Raw genomic sequence first — 20,821 nt, forward strand, 5'->3', positions numbered from 1 at the left:
TAGCGAAGGAGAGGATTAGTGGAGCAAACACTGTAAGGACATATGTAAACATGATGGAGTAAGATAGGTTAATAGAAAAGCTAGATTCAAGTAATTAGAAGTGCTTATTCAGCAGACATACCCAAAAGAGACAGATACATAGAGTGGGGTCCTGACTCCTGCCGTGACTAACTGCCCTTGAAATAATTGCAGTGTCTCTATGCTTAGCTGCGTAATGCTTTGCTGCAGGGATGCGCGTGCCTGACCCCACTCGCGTGCACCCCTTAAGATGCTACTAAATTTATAGGACTGAGTAAAGGATCAGGTGAGAGGGATTGTGGGACCTGATTGGGGATAAATTAGCAATTGGCCAACACCCCAGGGGAGGTTACATGATCAAAGGCACTGAGCCTGGCTACAACCATATGCTCTAACACCTCCTTGCACAAGATAATATCTTCTGTGACCCCAGCATGGATGTACAGCATAAAGTATTTAATACAATACAACAAATGAATTTAGCAAACATTCAGCAGGCACATAAAGGAATTGTTACAGGGTGATAGGCAGCAGTTGACAGGAAGCAGAGATTATACCATTAAAGGGAATGTTGCAGGATGATAGGCAGCAGTTGACAGGAAGCAGAGATTGTACCATTAAAGGGAATGTTGCAGGATGATAGGCAGCAGTTTTCAGGAAGCAGAGATTGTACCATTAGATTATCAATGGGTTTGGACAAATTCTATTGAGGTTTATGTTCAACTTTAAGAGGCAAGGTTTCTCCTTGTGGAGAGTGACATACTGGTTCTGGCTTGTCAAGGTAAGGAGGCTTATTCGCCGTGCAATGCTCCTCTGAGAAATGTAAGATGCAAATTGCCTCTTCAGAGAAAAAGAGGACTTGAACTCTAGCGCCACCTATTGGAAGAAGCGATCCTACAAGTCACAATCAACCCTTTAACGAGTCTTGCAATATTGTAGGATCGCTACTTCCAATAGGTGGCGCTATAGAGTTCAAGTCCTCTTTTTCTCTGAAGAGGCAATTTGCATGTTCAACTTTAGAATTTGATTTGATAAGCCAAGTTATTGGTCCATTACTAGTCATTCAAATAGTCAGTAAGGAATTTTTTCTGGCTAATTGCCCTGTGCATTGTAGAAAAAAAAATATGTCCAATGTATTCAACTACAGAATATATACTATTAAACTATGTATATTGTAGAACATTGCTCCCCAACCTTCCTTATTCTGAGAGCCACATTCCGATGTTCGAGAGCCACAATCTATATGAAAAAAAACTGAAAAGGAGGAAACAACTCAAAGATAAGGTCTGAGGCCTTCCCCTGACTAGTTATTCAGATACCAAAGTCATTTATGACTGTGGAAACTCAGGGGTTAAGTTTACGGCATCAGAATTATTTCTGTTTCTGACAACTGGAATGACATACAGGTGCATCTCACAAAATTAGAATATGATCAAAAAGTTAATTTATTTCAGTTCTTCAAAGCAAAAAGTGAAACTCATCTATATATATAAGAGGCATTGTGATTACTCCCTAATCCCGCCCCCTGCACAGTAGCTCCACCCCCCAACACATCAACACACACATAATCCCGCCCCCCACCCCATTACCACACACAATCCCGCCCCCACCACATTACCACACACAATCCCGGCCCCACCACATTACCACACACAATCCCGGCCCCACCACATTACCACACACAATCCCGCCCCCACCACATTACCACACACAATCCTGCCCCCAACCACATTACCACACACAATCCCGCCTCCCCACCACATTACCACACACAATCCTGCCCCCCACCACATCACCACACATAATCCCGCCCCCCCAACACATCACCACACATAATCCCGACCCCCACCCCATTACCACACAAAATCCCGCCCCCACACATCACCACACATAATCCTGCCCCCACAACATTACCACACACAATTCCGCCCCCCACCACATTACCACACACAAACCTGCCCCCACCACATTACAACACATAATCCCGCCCCCCACCCCATTACCACACACAATCCCGCCCCCACCACACTACCACAATCCAGCCCCCCATTACCACACACAATCCTGCCCCCCACCACTACCACACACAATCCCGCCCCCCACCACATCACCCAACACAATCCCGCCCCCCCACCACATCACCACACACAATCCCGCCCCCCCACCACATCACCACACATAATCCCACCCGCCCACCACATCACCTCACATAATCCCGCCCCCACCACATCACCACACATAATCCCGCCCGTCCACCACATCGCCACACATAATCCCACCCGCCCACCACATCACCACACATAATCCCGCCCCCCACCACATCTCCACACATAATCCCACTCCCCCACCACATCACCACATAATCCCGCCCCCACCACATTACCACACACAATCCCGCCCCCACCCCATTACCAGACACAATCCCGCCCCCACCACATTACTACACATAATCCAGCTCCCCACCACATTGCCACACACAATCCCGCCCCCCACCACATCACCACACATAATCCCACCCCCACCACATTATTACACACAATCTCGCCCCCCACCACATTACCACACATAATCCCGCCCCCCCACCAGATCACCACACATAATCCCACCCCTCCACCACATCACCATACATAATCCCACCCCCACCACATTATTACACACAATCTCGCCCCCCACCACATTACCACACATAATCCCGCCCCCCCACCAGATCACCACACATAATCCCACCCCTCCACCACATCACCATACATAATCCCGCCCCCCACCACACATAATCCCACCCCACACCACATTATCACACAATCCCGCCCCCCCACCACATCACCACACATAATCCCGCCCCCCCACCACATCACCACACATAATCCCGCCCCCCACCACATTATTACACACAATCCCATCCCCCACCACATTACCACACATAATCCCACCCCCCACCGCACATAATCCCGCCCCCCCACCACATCACCACACATAATCCCGCCCCCCACCACATCACCACACATAATCCCGCCCCCCACCACATCACCACACATAATGCCGCCCCCCACCACATCACCACACATAATCCCACCCCCCCACCACATTACCACATATAATCCCACCTCCTACATTACCACGAGGCTCCGTCCCCATACATTACCACATGAGGCTCCGTCCCCACACATTACCACACGAGGCTCCGTCCCCACACATTACCACACAAGACTCCATCCCCCCACATTACCATATGAGGCTCTGTCCTCACACATTACCACACGAGGCTGCATCCCCCCACATTACCACACGAGGCTCCGTCCCCAGACATTACCACACGAGGCTCCGTCCCCACACATTACCACACGAGGCTCCGTCCCCACACATTACCACACGAGGCTCCGTCCCCACACATTACCACACAAGGCTCCGTCCCCACACATTACCACACAAGACTCCATCCCCACACATTACCACACGAGACTCCATCCCCCCACATTACCATATGAGGCTCCGTCCTCACACATTAACACACGAGGCTGCATCCCCCCACATTACCACACGAGGCTCAGTCCCCACACATTACCACATGAGGCTCTGTCCTCACACATTACCACACGAGGCTCTGTCCCCACACATTACCACACGAGGCTCCGTCCTCACACATTACCACATGAGGCTCCATCCCCACACATTACCACACGAGGCGCAGTCCCCACACATTACCACATGAGGCTCTGTCCCCACACATTAACACACGAGGCTACATCCTCACACATTACCACACGAGGCTTCGTCCCCACATATTACCATGCGAGGCTCCATCCCCACACATGATTATTATTGTTATTAACTTCATTTTAAGTTAATTTACCACCTGCGTAAGCCCTATTGAATGTTGTCATTATTTACTTTAGTTTAATCACTAGCAGCGTTAATTAGATAGCACTGAGCGTGCCGAGCGTTAGCTGGCTGGAAACATCTAGTATACAGTATTATATAGAGTCATTGCACACAGAGTGATCTATTTCACTGCTGAGGTGTTATGGAAGCCAAGGTTGCTTTCATAGCAGCCTTCAGCTCATCTGCATTGTTGGTTTTGGTGTCTCTCGTCGTCTTCTTGACAATACCCCATACATTTTCTAAAATTTCCTGGTAGATGGCTGCGCTGACTTTCGTCTTGATAAAACACACTCAATGGACCTACACCAGCAGATGTGGCTCCAAAAATAATCATTGATTGTGGTACTTCACACTAGACCTTGGAAATCAAGATCCCAGAGTCTGGAGGAAGAGTGGAGAGGCACACCATCCAAGCTGCTTGAGGTCTAGTGTGAAGTTTACACAATCAGTGATGGTTTGGGGAGCCATGTCATCTGCTGGTGTAGGTCCACTGTATTTTATCAAGACCAAAGTCAGCGCAGCCATCTACCAGGAAATTTTAGAGCACTCCATGCTTCCCTCTGCCGATAAGCTTTTTGGAGATGGAAGTTTTATTCTCCAGCAGGTACCTTCACACTAAATAACTTTCCAACGAGAACGACAACAATCCGTGACGTTGCAGCGTCCTGGATAGCGATCTCGTTGTGTTTGACACGCAGCAGCGATCTGGATCCCGCTGTGATATCGCTGGTCGGAGCTAGAAGTCCAGAACTTTATTTGGTCGTCAGATCGGCGTGTATCGTCGTGTTTGACAGCAAAAGCAACGATGCCTGCAATGTTTCTTCATGGAGCGAACTGGAGCAAACAACCAGCGAGAACGATAAGTACGTCACAGGATCGCTCCTGCATCGTTCTGCTGTTGCCGGTGTCTGACGTCTCCTAGCGACCTAAACAGCAACGCTGCAGCGATCGGCTCGTTGTCTATATCGCTGCAGCGTCGCTTAATGTGACGGTACCTTTAGCACCTGTCCACACTGCTAAAAGTACCAATACATAGTTTAAAAACAACATTATCACTGTGCTTGATTGGCCAGCGAACTCGCCTGACCTTAACCCCTAGAGAATCTATGGGGTACTGTAAAGAGGAAGGTGAGAGACACCAGACCCAACAATGCAGATGAGCTGAAGGCTGCTATCAAAGCAACCTGGGCTTCCATAACACCTCAGCGGCGCCACAGACTGATCACCTCCATGCCACGCCGCATTGATGCAGTAATTGATGCAAAAGGAGCCCAGACCAACTATTGAGTGCATTTACTGAATATACATTTCAGTAGGCCAAAATTTCAGATTTTAAAATAATTTTTTCAAGCTGGTGTTATAAAGTATTCTAATTTACTGAGATAAAGACTTTTGGGTTTTCATTGGCTGTAAGCCACAATCATCAACAAAAAAAGAAATAAACACGTGAAATAGATCTCTTTGTTTGTAATGACTCTATATAATATATGAGTTTCACTTTTTGTATTGAAGAACTGAAATAAATTAACTTTTTTATGATATTCTATTTTTGTGAGATGCACCTGTATATGTCCCAGTAGGTATCTTTAGATGTGACGCCACCAATGACTCTCACTTCTACATCGGAATAATCCTTTAAGACTGTCCAAACGGAGTAAAACTTACAAGAACATTAGATCCATGTTTAAAGGATTTTTCCATCTCCACCCACTCCTGCATCAGGGAGTGAACGCTGCTGGTGACATGTATATACAGATATCTGTGTAATCATGGTGCACCACTCACCTCCCGATACAGAAGGAAATGGAACAAAAAAGAAATGTAACATTTAAACATGAATGTGTAAAATGGTCCTTATGAGCTGTTTTCTTCCAACAATAAACCTCTTACTGGAGAAGAATGTAAAAGAGGTCAGGTGTGGGGAGCAATGAAGAGTCATGTGTGCATCTATCAAATTCATACTAAAGAGTAGCGGAGCAGGAAAGAAAGTGGACATCCAATAATGAGGGAGAACATGCATGGGAACAAGCTAGGAAGAGAAAAGTCACATGAATGTTAAGGGGGATGATATCAACAGAAAGGAGGAACAAAGGGCAGTGCCAAAATGCTAAAACCTTTTCATGTCTCCTCCTCCTCTTCTTTCTGCCAACAGTTATCTGCTCTACTCAACTTTATACATGGACCTAGTTAATAGCTGTAAGTCACTACTCAGAGGCCTGTAATCCATGTGATGGGAAACCCTGTTCTAAAGTAATAATTCTTAAGTTGAGGGTCTGGTACCAATTTTAAGGCATCCCTTCAACCCCCAATTACCTCTGCTGCTCAGGCCTTTCCCTAGCCTACCCTTTTATCTGATTTAGCCCAATATTTGACCTTTTGTTTTGCTTACTCCTTGCTTAAATGTTTTCAATAATGTAAGAGAACATGGACTGGGTCCAGGAGTCAGCACCTTCACAAAAAGCTTTGGGAACCCTGCTTCAGAGAACATTTATTACCTACATCAGTGTTACCCATCTCCATTCCTCAAGAGTCACCAGCAGGTCATGTTTTCAGGATTTCCATAGTTTTGCCAAGGTCATAACTGCATCACCTCCACAGGCAATAATTCCATCATCTGTGCAATACTGTTATGAATTCTGCTCTTGGGCTCCCTCCGGTGGTTGTTGGTGGTAGTGCAGTTGTCTCTGGGTTGTAATCCAGGGCAGGTGTTTCTGCTGATTGCAGCTCTACCAGGTATTTAGGTGTGCAGGATCCATTAGTCCTTGCCAGTTGTCCATTGTTCTTGGAGGGATTGCATCTCTGTCTGGCTCCTCATGCCCTGCTGTCAATTCAGCTAAGATAAGTGTCTGGTTTTTGTCTCTGCAGCACACATGCAGTGTGCTTTACATTTCAGTGCAATTCATTGTGTTTTTGTCCAGCTTAGACTTTGTTTGAATTTTTCAGTCATGCTGGATTCTCTGGAGATGCAGATATACATTCTATGTCTTTAGCTAGATGTAGAATATTTTTATTATCTGCTGTGGATATTTTTAGGGTTTTAATACTGACCGCTTAGAATTCTATCCTATCCTTTTCTATTTAGCTAGAAGTGCCTCTTTTGCTAAATCCTGTTTTCTGCCTGCGTGTGTCTTTCCTCTTATACTCACAGTCACTATTTGTGGGGGGCTGCCTATCCTTTAGGGTTCTGCTCTGAGGCAAGAGAGAAATTCCCCTTTCCATCTATAGGGGTATTTAGTCCTCCGGCTGTGTCGAGGTGTCTAGGACGTGTTAGGTACACCCCACGGCTACTTCTAGTTGTGGTGTCAGTTTAGGGTTTGCGGTCAGTACAGGTACCTCCTACTCCAGAGAAAGTCTCATGCGGCTCCAAGGTCACCGGATCATAACACAATACTAAGGTAATCCTGAAAACATGATCGGTTGGTGGCCCTTGAGGACTGGAGTTGGGAAACACTAACTTATATTATGATGTACATCTGTCTTCAGAAAAGCTGTCTTTCTCCAAGCCTAGTTTCACAAGACAGTAATATGTGTGCATATTTACTATTGTATCTGCACTGTACTATCACTGCAAGCCTCAGCCCGTACAAAGGACTACAGACCCAAACTGACCGCATCATAGATCCCTATGAATCTGTTAGTTTGGGCTGTCCTCTGGACTTGCAGCAGCAATTCAGATGCAGAAATGCTAATGTGAAAGTTACTCTGATCCAGTACTGTTTTTAGAGTAAAAAATGCTAATTAAACCCTTTGTGTTTTAATTGTCATAATACCAGAGATCCACACATCGTTGTTTATATCAACTCTTCATTTGTCTTCCATTGGTGGCACTTTTGTATCCTGTTAAAGGAAATCCTTTGTAAGAAACCAGTCTTAACAGCTCACCAGCTGCACTCATCATTTTGCTTACCTTAACTTTTGCATTTACTAAGTAATCTACTGTGAAAGTCTTGTCTGGCATAGTGAAGAAAGTCAAGACAGACATGAGGGTGAGGAGAAGTAAATGAAGCAAAACAATAGCACCGAAACCAGTCACTTGTTCTAGCTAAATCTGCAAGACAGAGGCAATGTTTTAGCTAAATACACACCCAATGTATTAGCAAGGAAAACAGAAATAGCACCTATTTCTATTCTTTGTCTGTCATGACACACTGGCATCATAACAAAAATAGATAAATATTGCCAATGAAAATGAGTAATGCTATAAAAAGCCATATACAGCTTTCTACAAAGATAGAGTCTGCACAGCAACTTCAGCGACAACACACGTCATACGGCCAAATACACTGTGTTCCAAATTATTATGCAAATTCGATTTAAGTGTCATAAAGATTTAATCGTTTTGTTTTTCAAATAAACTCATGGATGGTATTGTGTCTCAGGGCTCAATGGATCACTGAAATCAATCTTAAATACATGTGATAATTAGTTTTCCAGGTGATTCTAATTAAAGGAAAACTACTTAAAAAATGATGTTCCACATTATTAAGCAGGCCACAGGTTTCAAGCAATATGGGAAATAAAAAGGATCTCTCTGCTGCTGAAAAGTGTTAAATAGTGCAATGCCTTGGACAAGGTTTGAAAACATTAGATATTTCAAGAAAACTTAGGAGTGATCATCATACTATGAAGAGATTTATGACTGAAACAGAGTTCATGCAGATAAAGGCATATTGAGGAAGGTTTCTGCCAGACAAATTCATTGAATTAAGAGAGCAGCTGCCAAAATACCATTACAAAGCAGCAAAAAGTTATTTGAAGTTGCTGGTGCCTCTGGAGTCCCTCAAACCTCAAGGTGTAGGATCCTTCAAAGGCTTGCTTTGGTGCATAAACCTACTATTCGGCCACCGCTAAACAGTGATCACAAGCAGAAATGGTTGCAGTGGGCCCAGACATACATGAAGACTATTTTTCAAGCAGTCTTGTTTACTGATGAGTGTTGAGCAAACCTGGATGGTCCAGATGGATGGAGTAGTGGATGGTTGGTGGATGGCCACCATGTCCCAACAAGGCTGCGACGTCAGCAAGGAGGTTGAGGAGTCATGTTTTGGTCCAGAACAGCTGGTAGGGCCCTTTAAGGTTCCTGAAGGTGTGAAAATGACCTCTGCAAAGTGTATAGAGTTTCTGACTGACAACTTTCTTCCATGGTATAAAAAGCAGAAATGTGCCTTCAGGAGCAGAAGCATCTTCACGCATGACAATGCACTATCTCATGCTGTCATGCTGCAAAGAATACATCTGAGTCATTGGCTGCTATGGGCATAAAAGGAGATAAACTCATGGTGTGGCCACCATCTTCCCCTGACCTGAACCCTATAGAGAACCTTTGGATTATCATCAAGCAAAAGATCTATGAGGGTGGGAGGCAGTTCACATCAAAACAGCAGCTCTGGGAGGCAATTCTTACTTCATGCAAAGAAATACAAGCAGAAACTCTCCAAAAACTTACAAGTTTAATGGATGCAAGAATTGTGAGGATGATATCAAAGAAGGGCTCCTATGTTAACATGTAACTTGGCCTGTTAGGATGTTTTGGAGTTAAATAGCTTTTTTGTTCAGTGAATGTGACCTCCTAATGCTGCAAATTCCACAAATGAGCATTTTCAGTTCTTTAAAACATATCAAATGTATAAAAATTCTACTGTGCATAATAATTTGGAACAGTGCATTTTGAGTTTTTATTTATTTTAGAGATTATACTGTTATCATTGGGAGGTTTCTTCAATAAAATTCGATGTATACTCTATCGGGTGATGACTTTTATTAGACTGACTGTCATTTGCACCGACCATTTAGGAAAATCTGAGAAAAACGTCATTTGCATAATAATTTGGAACATAGTGTATTGCCTTATGTAGCTGCCACATCGAGGGCAATGTTAGTGAATTGGGTAGCGCTGTATGCACAAGTTGTCATGACTGTGACAAACAAGTCCCAAAAGTTAAACTTATATCAAATTTTTGTGCCTTAGTTCTCGTGGTTGCTACATTTTGTGAGATATAGCAGCTAAATTACCGTATTTTTCGCTTTGTAAGACGCTCCGGATTATAAGACGCACCCCAAATTTTGAGGAGAAAAATAGGAAAAAACTTTTTTTTAATAAATTGAGGGGGCTTCTTATAATCCATGCGTCTTATTGCTTACCAGGGGTTGTGGCTGCGGTGGATCAGGGTCCCAGGGTCGTTGCTGGAGGCAGGAGTGGAGCATTGCTGCAGGCTGGGATGATGGGGTCTGCAGGGGGGCTTCGGTGCTGCATGGGGGCTGCTGTGCTGCAGGCTGGGATGAGGGGTGCTGCAGGGGGCTCTGGTGCTGCAGGGGGCTCTGGTGCTGCAGGGGGCTCTGGTACTACAGGGGGCTGTGGTGCTGCAGGGCTGTCTCCAGTGCTGCAGGGCTGTCTCCAGGGCTGTCTCCGGTGCTGCGGGGGGCTCTGGCAACATTTTGTGAAAGACCAGAGCCCCCAGCAGTTCGTCCATGCGTTCCTGTATGACTGACTCCGGGAAAATGGCCGCCGGAATCTCGAGAGATGAGATCTCAGTGCTGAAATCTCATCTCCCGAGATTCCGGCGGCCATTTTCCAGGAGTTAGTCATACTAGAACGCATGGACGAACTGCCGGGGGGCTCTGGTCTTTCACAAAATGTCGCCAGAGCCCCCCGCAGCACCGGAGCCTCCAGCATCACCCGGGGCAGCAGCGGACAACCCCGGCAGTGGCGGCGGGTGACAGCGGCGGCGGGCGGCGGCGGGCGACAGCGGCGGCGGGCGGTAGCAGCGGCGGACACCCCCTCATCCCAGCCTGTAATGGTAAGCGGTATATCCGCTTTGTTAGACGCACCCACATTTCCCCCCCAAATTTGGGGGAAATAAAGTGCGTCTTACAAAGCGTAAAATACGGTACGTTGATTTTCTGCCATCCTCACCTTATAGCAGACCTGGGCAAAGTGCAGCCCGCGAGCCACATCCGTCCCTTTGGCTGTATTAGGCCGGGTTCACATTAGTGTTTCAGTCCGCAGCGCGGTGCTGCCAACTTCTTTCCTAAAAGCTCCGCCTACTTCCGCATGCGTACCTATCTTTAACATTGTGTGCGCAGGGACATGCGTTGTATGCGGATGCGTCCACGTGCGTCGTTTTGAAGTGCCCCCTGAACGCAACATGTTGCATATTCTTGCGTTCGGCAGGCACGTCAAAACGACGCACATGGACACATTCAAATACAATGCATGTTCCTGCATACACAATGTTAAAGATAGGTACACAGGACACATGCGGAAGTAGGCGGAGCTTAAGGAAAGAGGTCCGCAGCACCGCGCTTCAGACTGAAACGCTAATGTGAACCTAGCCTTAGTCCGGCCTGCAGACCGAGACAGCCGAGGGGCTGGAAAGCAGAGGTCCCCGAGTCGAACCGTGCAGGCAAGCTCGCTCTCTCCATCTGGCTGACTGCGTTAGTGGAGGAGGGGCCTCTGACCACTTCCTCCACCAATCAGCGTGTGAAACAGGTGACGCGATGACATAATTTCATCGTGTCAGTTGTGTGCTGCGGAAAGTCAGCGCACCGGAGACACCAAGACAGAAGCAGAGCGCCAGGGACGGGACCGAGGTGAGTATGTGGTGTTCATTTTTTTCATGTGTATGGGATGTTTGGGTGGGCATGGGGAGGCTATGGGGAAACTGTGCTGCACAAGGGGAGGCTATGAGGGTGTTGTGCTACACAAGGGGAGGCTATGGGGGTGTTGTGGTGCACAAGGTGAGGCTATGGGGGCCTCGTACAAAAACCGGGTATACCGGAAGGAGAGTGCCTGTCTAAACTGTATGCGTTTCGAGCACACAAATGTTTTTAGTCTCAGTACTATGGGGGTGACATGGTGCACATGGGGAGGCTATGGGGGCATTTTTCTGCACATCGGGAGGCTATGGCGGTGTTTTGCTGCACAAGGGGAGGCTATGGTGGCCTTGTGCTGCACATGGGGAGGCTTTGGGGGCCTTGTGCTGCACAAGGGGAGGCTAAGGGGGTGTTGTGCTGCACAAGGGGAGGCTATGGGGCCTCGTTTTGCACATATAGAGGCTATGGGGGCCTCGTGCTGCACAAGGGGGAGGCTATGGGGGCCTTGTGTTGCACAAGGTGAGGCTATGGGGGGCCTCATGCTTCACAAGGGAAAGCTATGGGGGCCTAGTGGTGCACAAGGGGAGGCTATGGGGGCCTCGTGCTGCACAAGGGAAGGCTAAGGGGGTGTTGTGCTGCACAAGGGGAGGCTATGGGGCCTCATTCTGCACATGGCGAGGCTATGGGGGCCTCGTGCTGCACAAGGGGAGGATATGGGGGCCTTGTGTTGCACAAGGGGAGGCTACGGGGCCTCGTGCTGTATAAGGGAAGGCTATGGGGCCTCGTGCTGCACAAGGGGAGGCTATGGGGGCCTTGTTCTGCACATGGGGAGGCTATGGGTGCCTCGTGCTGCACAAGGGAAGGCTATGGGGGGTAAAGTGCTGCACATGGGGATGCTATGGGGGCCTCGTGCTGTATAAGGGAAGGCTATGGGGCCTCGTGCTGCACAAGGCGAGGCTATGGGGTGTTGTGCTGAACAAGGGGAGGCTATGGGGGCCCGTTGCTGCACAAGGGGAGGCTATGGGGTCCTTGTCCTGCACAAGGGGAGGCTATGGGGGGTGTAGTACTGCACATGGGGAGGCTATGGGGGCCTCGTGCTGTATAAGGGGAGGCTATGGGGCCTCGTGCTGCACAAGGAGAGGCTTTGGGGGTGTTGTGCTGAACAAGTGGAGGCTATGGGGGCCTTGTGCTGCACAACGGGAGGCTATGGGGGTCACGTCCTGCACAAGGGAAGGCTATGGGGCCTCGTGTTACACATGGGAAGGCTATGGGGCCTCTTGTTGCACAAGGGGAGGCTATGGGGCCTCGTGCTGCACAAGGGGAGGCTATGGGGGCCTTGTGTTGCACAAGGGGAGGCTACGGGGGCCTCGTGATTCACAAGGGGAGGCTATGGGGGCCTAGTGCTGCACAAGGGGAGGTTATGGGGGCCTCGTGCTGCACAAGGGGAGGCTATGGGGGCCTTGTGTTGGACAAGGGGAGGCTACGGGGGTGTTGTGCTGCACAATGGGAGGCTATGGGGGCCTTGTTCTGCACATGGGGAGGCTATGAGTGCCTCGTGCCGCACAAGGGAAGGCTATGGGAGTAAAGTGCTGCACATGGGGAGGCTATGAGGGCCTTGTGCTGTATAAGGGAAGGCTATGGGGCCTTGTGCTGCACAAGGAGAGGCTATGTGGTGTTGTGCTGAACAAGGGGAGGCTATGGGGGCCCCGTGCTGCACAAGAGGAGGCTATGGGGTCCTCGTCCTGCAAAAGGGGAGGATATGGGGGTGTAGTACTGCACATGGGGAGGCTATGGGGGCCTTGTGCTGTATAAGGGGAGGCTATGGGGCCTCGTTCTGCACAAGGAGAGGCTATTGGAGTGCTTTGCTGAACAAGTGGAGGCTATGGGGCCTTGTGCTGCACAACGGGAGGTTATGGGGCCTCATCCTGCACAATGGGAGGCTATGGGGGCCTCGTGTTGCACATGGGGAGGCTATGGAGCCTTGTGTTGCACAAGGGGAGGCTATTGGGGCCTCGTGCTGCACAATGGGAGGCTATGGGGGCCTCGTGCTGTACAAGGGGAGGCTATGGGGGCGTTCTTCTGCACATGGGGAGGCTATTGAGTCCTCATACTGTACAAGGGGAAGCTATGGGGGCCTTGTGCTGCACATTGGGAGGCTGTGTGGGGCTTGAGCAGTATACGGGGAGGCTGTGTGGGGCTCATGCAGTATATGGGAAGGCTGTGTGGGGCTCATGCTATGTATATAGGGAGGCTGTATGGGGCTCATGCTGTATATATGGGGAGGCTGTGTGGGGCTCACGCTGTATATGGGGAGGCTGTGTGGTGCTCATGCAGTATATAGGAAGGCTGTGTGGGGCTCATGCAGTATATTTGGGGAGGCTGTGTGGGGCTCATGCAATATATATAGTGAGACTGTGTTGGGCTCATGCAGTATATAGGAAGGCTGTGTGGGGCTCATGCAGTATATATAGGGAGGCTGTGTGGGGCTAATGCAGCATATATAGGGAGGCTGTGGGGCTCATGCTCTATATTGGGTGGCTGTGAGGGGCTCATGCTCTATATAAGGAGGCTGTGTGGGGCTCATGCAGTGTATATAGGGAGGCTGTGTGGAGCTCATGCAGTGTATATAGGGAGGCTGTGTGGGGCTCATGCTCTATATAAGGAGGCTGTGTGGGGCTCATGCAGTGTATATAGGGAGGCTGTGTGGGGCTCATGCAGTATATATAGGGAGGCTGCGTGGGGCTCATGCAGTATATATAGGGAGGCTGTGTGGGGCTCATGCAGTATATATAGGGAGGCTGTGTGGGGCTCATGCAGTATATATAGGGAGGTTGTGTGGGGCTCATGCAGTATACATAGAGAGGCTGTGGGGCTCATGCCGTATATAGTGTGGCTGTGTGGCACTCATGCTGTATACAAGGAGGCTGTGTGGGGCTCATGCTTCATATAAGAAGGCTGTGTTGGGCTCATGCTGTATATAAGGGCTCTTACAGTATATAAGGGGCTGTGGGGGGGCTCATACGATATACAGAAGGGGCTGTACTTGGGTTCAAACAATATATAGGAGGATGTCAGCATACTTATTTCTGGTCAATATTAAATGATAAATGTAATAATAATACAATTATCAATAATATAATTATAATATATTGATATTAATTTTGAGCAGAATTAATTTCAGCCTGTTGGTCTGGCCCTCGACAACAGTCACGGTCTCTCATGTGGCCTCTCAGGAAAATTAATTGCTCACCCCTGCCTTACAGTCATTTACAAGACAAGGTGGGCTATTTACAGTGACTGTCTGGTGAGCTGATATCAATATTTAGCCAAGACACTATATTTTCAATAGAATTTCTAGAAACTACTAGTGTATATATTGAAAAAGTGGTAACCTACTACTGCACTAATTCTTGTAATAGATATTAACACAGAGTAGCAAAGCACAGCCGATAACATCACTAACCAGCGCATGCCCTCCTAATCCATTTGAAAGATTTCCTTTATGGGGACTGTGGAATTCTCATTAAAGAGGACTGTGGAATTCTCATTGCGTAGTAAAATTTCAATCTGCAAAAATGTTGAAACATCTTTTCTTAGAACTCTGTACTCTGACGTTCCTTCTGGACACATAAGTCTAAGTGTTATCATTCTCCGCGTTATTAGGGTGAGTCTCAGACACAGTCAGAAGTGATTGGAGTCTCAAAGAGTGTAGAGACATTTCAAAGGGAATGTTAGCCCCAGGTTTCAACTCAGTCATACAGCTTCAAAAGTAGAACCAGAGTAATGGTGCAATGCAGAGTTCAAAGAAAGGATGATGCCCATTCGGTTTATACTTGTTTTTCTGTGCAAATGAGTATTACATTTCTAATGACTTATTAGTTACTGTACCACACATTGAGGTCATGGAATTATAGTGGAATCTTTGTGTTTTGCAGATTATGTTGCTCTATTCAGTACAAAATGCCATGGATGTGATTTTCCTGTTGAAGCAGGTGACAAATTCATTGAGGCCCTTGGACACACTTGGCATGATACCTGCTTTATCTGTGCTGTGAGTACATTCATCACCAGTTAGCAGACCATATCTAAACCTTAGTAAAAAAAAAAATTGATTTAACAGGGATGTTCTTCTAAAACCTGGTCTCGAGATGATTGGTTTAAAGTTAGTCGCTCAACAGATTGCTCCGTACAAAACCAATATTAGCACCAGGTTTTAGACTTAAGTCAAACATATCTTTTCTTGACGCAAATTGAATTGCTGACAATATAAACATCTATTCTTTATGGAAAATAGCTCAATGAGTGTGCTTAATAAGTCAGGCTCTGATCTTGTCACTTCCCCCACCCCTGCCATCTCATGATGATAGGTCCACCATTTAAAGCACCTAAATTTCTTTTTTTTCTGTGAATTCCAGGGACAATATATGTGAAGTAATTTGCCCTACTGCTATCTTAGTAAAGCAGTATGTATGCACCACCCCCAAAATACATGGTGCACCCTATATATACCTCTCGCTAAAGACTGAAATGTACATGGATTTCTAGGACTAACATTATCTTGCACTCCAGCTAAAATCCAATGTACACTATGGAGACAACTCCATCACCAGAAGCAGAATGTCTATTTGGAGGAAACTGGACAATGCCTAAAATAATAAACAGAGAAGGTATTCACCCTTCCTGGGTCCAGCGCAGGCTCCCTGCCGTACTGACAGCACGCACTACCACTGTAGTCAATCACTGACCTCAGCGGCTGTAAGAAGATTGGTTACTGAGATTAGTGATTGGCTACAGCAGTGATGAGCGTTGTCAACATGACATCACCGCTGCAACCAACATACCGAGCCATGAGCACAAGTGGGGAGTAATACTGGACCCGTGGAGGGCAAGTACCTGCTTTTTTGTTATTTTAGAGATTTTGGAGTTCACTTTCCTGAATTTTAACTGGAGCATGGAATAAACCTTTTCACTAAACTCAGTAGTGCCTTCACTGCCAGAAAAAGTTATGGAAGTGCATCAAACATTTTCTGAGATAATTTCTAGACTTTTATGACAATGAAAAACAATTGATTGTTACTAAAATCTGTAGAATCATAGCCTCTTATTTCCTCTGGAGGTGTGCAGTGCACAGCCTTAATACTAGCTCCACAAATATGCATTAAAAAAAATCAACCTACAGTGTAACTTCTCAGAAGATTGATCATATTACATTGTAGTGATTATACTTTATTATAGCACTTCCATTAGCCACATTGATCATCAGTGGTCTATGCTGTCTCCTGTGTTTTTATTTGTAGTAATGTAATGGGATGTATAGTATTGATGATGGGAAACAGGAGACAGCATAGCCTACGAGCAGTCCATGTTGCTGTTCAGAACAAATCACTAATGCAAGTGTTTGACAAAATCAAAAGACTGCGCTAATTCAAGGTGGATTTTAAAATATTATCTGTTTTGGACAATCCCTTTTATTTATAAGGGTTCCTTGAAAATAAGATGATTACAGGGTATGAGATTACTTGGACCCCCTGCCATTAACTGTAATCTAGTGGGAAATCTGGCAGCAAGCATTACATTCCTTGGCAGCACCACCACTGGGAAAGTGTATTGTTAATTCATGTCCTTTAAAATCAATGAACTATCTATTTAATACTTGGATGTGCTAGGTTTTCCAGAGAACCACTGATATAATTGGTCCTAAGTGAAGGACTCCCTTCTAATAACTTGAAGGGAACCTGATAGTTGACACATGATGCCCATGGGCAGCATCTGTTCAGCCATGTATGATTGATTTTGAAATGCTGCATGGTTCCAGAGAAGAACATGCTTTAAAAGCTGCTGGGGACCGATCTGCACCGGTGACCAGTCAAAAAGGCCGGTCCGTGGCTGCTTCTTCCCGTCCCCTGCCTTGGAGTGACAGGTCTCTCCCTGCATGTGTGTATAGGGTAAAACTGGTAAGTCAGCCGCCAGGAACCTGCCTGTCAGACTATTCTCTCATGCCGGTCAGGCCTGGCAGCTTTCAAATTATGTTTTTCTTCGAAACGCACCAGTGTTTCAGAGTCCAACATGCCGGACTGAGATTATGCGGCCAGCTTCTGATTTATATATATGCAGTCCATGGATCAGGCTGCATGCATCAGCTGTCAGGTTCCCTTTAAAATGTCCAAAAAAGCTTTTCTGAAAATTAATTTAAAAAATCAGACAACTCTTTGGACAAACAATTTAAACTTATTGCACTGAAAAATTGTCACTTTGAAAACATGATAAATTTTGAGCAATTGACAACTTATCATGAGTATCAATAACTTTCCTATATAATATATATATATATCTTTATATATATATATATTAAAATAATATATATGCAAAAAAAAAGCGTTATACCGTTAAAAAAAAATACTTTTTATTTTTATATTCTAGGTTTGCCATGTGAATTTGGAAGGTCAACCATTCTACTCCAAGAAGGACAAGCCTCTGTGCAAGAAACATGCCCACGCTATCAATGTCTAAAAATTCTAATTTATTGTAAAGATGGGAACAGACAACTCCCAAAAAAAGTTCACAACACCGAATTTTTACTTTAAAGCATGCTACAACGCAGCAGAAATCTAAGAAATGAAAAGAAACAACACATTAGAAATGAAATGTTAGAAACCTATGTAAAGTGAAGACTATAAATAACTTAATATGTGACCACCAGAGTCGGATGGTTTTTGTGATGTTAGGTAGGAAAATGACATCAAAAGGAACCAAGTCTTTGAAATAACGAGGATAAAATGAGTTTTGTTCCGTTCATATTGTGGGGATGGAATGTGGCCTCCCTTCCCACTTTAGTATTAGTCCCTGCTGGTTTATACATTAACCTTATGCACATTGAACAAAACAACGACCTTTCCAAGTCCCAGAAAGCAATTTGCTCATATGCAAAGCTCATAACAAAGATTAGACCAAAAGGATTTTATTGAGACCATTTAGCCACAGGCCTATGATATAACCAGAATATCATCTTCTCTAGGTGACCTTCCCAAGATGTGGGGTCCAAGAGTGATAGTGATTACATAAAATGTGCTAAACCAAGGCCCTTGTATACATCCCCTGCCCAAGATATACACTATGGGGCTGCAAAAAATAGTCCTGACGCCAAAGAGGTTTATTAAATACAAGTATGTGACGAGATTATTGTTCTGATGATACTGATGTGAGATTGAACACAGAGCTATAGTCCGAGCAGAAAAATAAGCAGAGTGCCAAGCAACCAGATGTATGGTATTTTTAGAGCAGCCGTGGATAGAGTTTTAAACTAAATGAAGCGCACCCTGGCCAAAAAAGGAAGCGCTGCTCCACTGTTTATATCAGCGTCCCCGGCACCTTCCTGAGCAGAGGGAATTAGCCAAGATACAGGCTGGTTGTCAGAATAGACTCATCCAGAAAAAAGCCAGAAAAGAAAAAGTATCTACAAAAATAGTAGGATGTTACTGTAGAGTAATCGCCCATCTGCACATGCAGGATAAATGTTTAAATATTATTACGTCTTTGTGACTTGTGATAGGGGTTACACTGAAATACATACTGTATAATACTATTATGTATCATAATAGTAAGGGTCTTGCTAAAAATATGATCAGAAAAAATTGAGCATATACATTTTTTTTATGCTGCAGATATATACAGTATCCAGGATTATATCCATGGACATTGAGCATATACCCTTTATACGCTGCAGATATATACAGTATCCAGGATTATATCCATAGACATTGAGCATATACCGTTTATACGCTGCAGATATATACAGTATCCCTGATTATGTCTATGGATATAATACGCTGCAGATATATACAGTATCTCTGATTATGTCCATAGACATTGAGCATTTATACGCTACCTTTGATACCTTTACATGCTGCAGATATATATAGTATCCAGGATTATATCCATGGACATTGAGCATATACCCTTTATATGCTGCAGATATACAGTACAGACCAAAAGTTTGGACACACCTTCTCATTTAAAGATTTTTCTGTATTTTCATGACTATGAAAATTGTTCATTCACACTGAAGGCATCAAAAATATGAATTAACACATGTGGAATTATATACTTAACAAAAAAGTGTGAAACAACTGAAATTATGTCTTATATTCTAGGTTTTTCAAAGTAGCCACCTTTTTGCTTTGATGACTGCTTTGCACACTCTTGGCATTCTCTTGATGAGCTTCAAGAGGTACTCACCGGGAGTGGTCTTCCAACAATCTTGAAGGAGTTCCCAGAGATGCTTAGCACTTGTTGGCCCTTTTGCCTTCACTCTGCGGTCCAGCTCACCCCAAACCATCTCGATTGGGTTCAGGACTGGTAACTGTAGAGGCCAGGTCATCTGGCGTAGCACCCCATCACTCCCCTTCTTGGTTAAATAGCCCTTACACAGCCTGGAGGTGTGTTTGGGGTCATTGTCCTGTTGAAAAATAAATGATGGTCCAACTAAACGCAAACCGGATGGAATAGCATGCCGCTGCAAGATGCTGTGGTAGCCATGCTGGTTCAGTATGCCTTCAATTTTGAATAAATCCTCAACAGTGTCACCAGCAAAGCACCCCCACACCATCACACCTCCTCTGCCATGCTTCACGGTGGGAACCAGGCATGTCCTCTCTCCTACTGTACCAGTTATGACTTGTATTGTTCAAGATTATTGTACTTGTTTTTATTATGTATACCCCTCCTCACTTGTAAAGCGCCATGGAATAAATGGCGCTATAACAATAAATAATAATAATAATAATAATAATAATGTAGAGTCCATCCGTTCACCTTTTCTGCATCGCACAAAGACACGGTTGTTGGAACCAAAGATCTCAAATTTGGATTCATCAGACCAAAGCGCAGATTTCCACTGATCTAATGCCCATTCCTTGTGTTCTTTAGCCCAAACAAGTCTCTTCTTGTTGCCTGTCCTTAGCAGTGGTTTCCTAGCAGCTATTTCACTATGAAGGCCTGCTGCACAAAGTCTCCTCTTAACAGTTGTTGTAGAGATGTGTCTGCTGTTAGAACTCTGTGTGGCATTGACCTGGTCTCTATTCTGAGCTGCTGTTAACCTGCGATTTCTGAGGCTGGTGACTCGGATAAACTTATCCTCAGAAGCAGAGGTGACTCTTGGTCTTCTTTTCCTGGGGCGGTCCTCATGTGAGCCAGTTTCTTTGTAGCGCTTGATGGTTTTTCCAACTGCACTTGGGGACACTTTCAAAGTTTTCCCAATTTTTCAGACTGACTGACCTTCGTTTCTTAAAGTAATGATGGTCACTCGTTTCTCTTTTTTTCGCTGCTTTTTTCT

General features: G+C 45.6%; 1 protein-coding gene across 1 annotated transcript in view; it reads left to right on the plus strand.

Moving 5' to 3' along the window:
* The window catches only part of LDB3 (LIM domain binding 3), a 291,111-nt gene extending 271,783 nt beyond the window's left edge, over positions 1–19,328 (plus strand). Inside the window, exons 13-14 of the mRNA XM_077259320.1 lie at positions 15,426–15,541; positions 17,911–19,328. Of these exons, the coding sequence (XP_077115435.1) occupies positions 15,426–15,541; positions 17,911–18,000 (206 nt within the window). The 3' untranslated portion in view covers positions 18,001–19,328. The remainder of the gene's footprint in view (positions 1–15,425; positions 15,542–17,910) is intronic.
* Positions 19,329–20,821: the final 1,493 nt, after the last annotated feature.

The sequence above is a fragment of the Ranitomeya variabilis genome, chromosome 4 (genome assembly GCF_051348905.1).
Source record: "Ranitomeya variabilis isolate aRanVar5 chromosome 4, aRanVar5.hap1, whole genome shotgun sequence".
Taxonomy (NCBI): Eukaryota; Metazoa; Chordata; class Amphibia; order Anura; family Dendrobatidae; genus Ranitomeya; species Ranitomeya variabilis.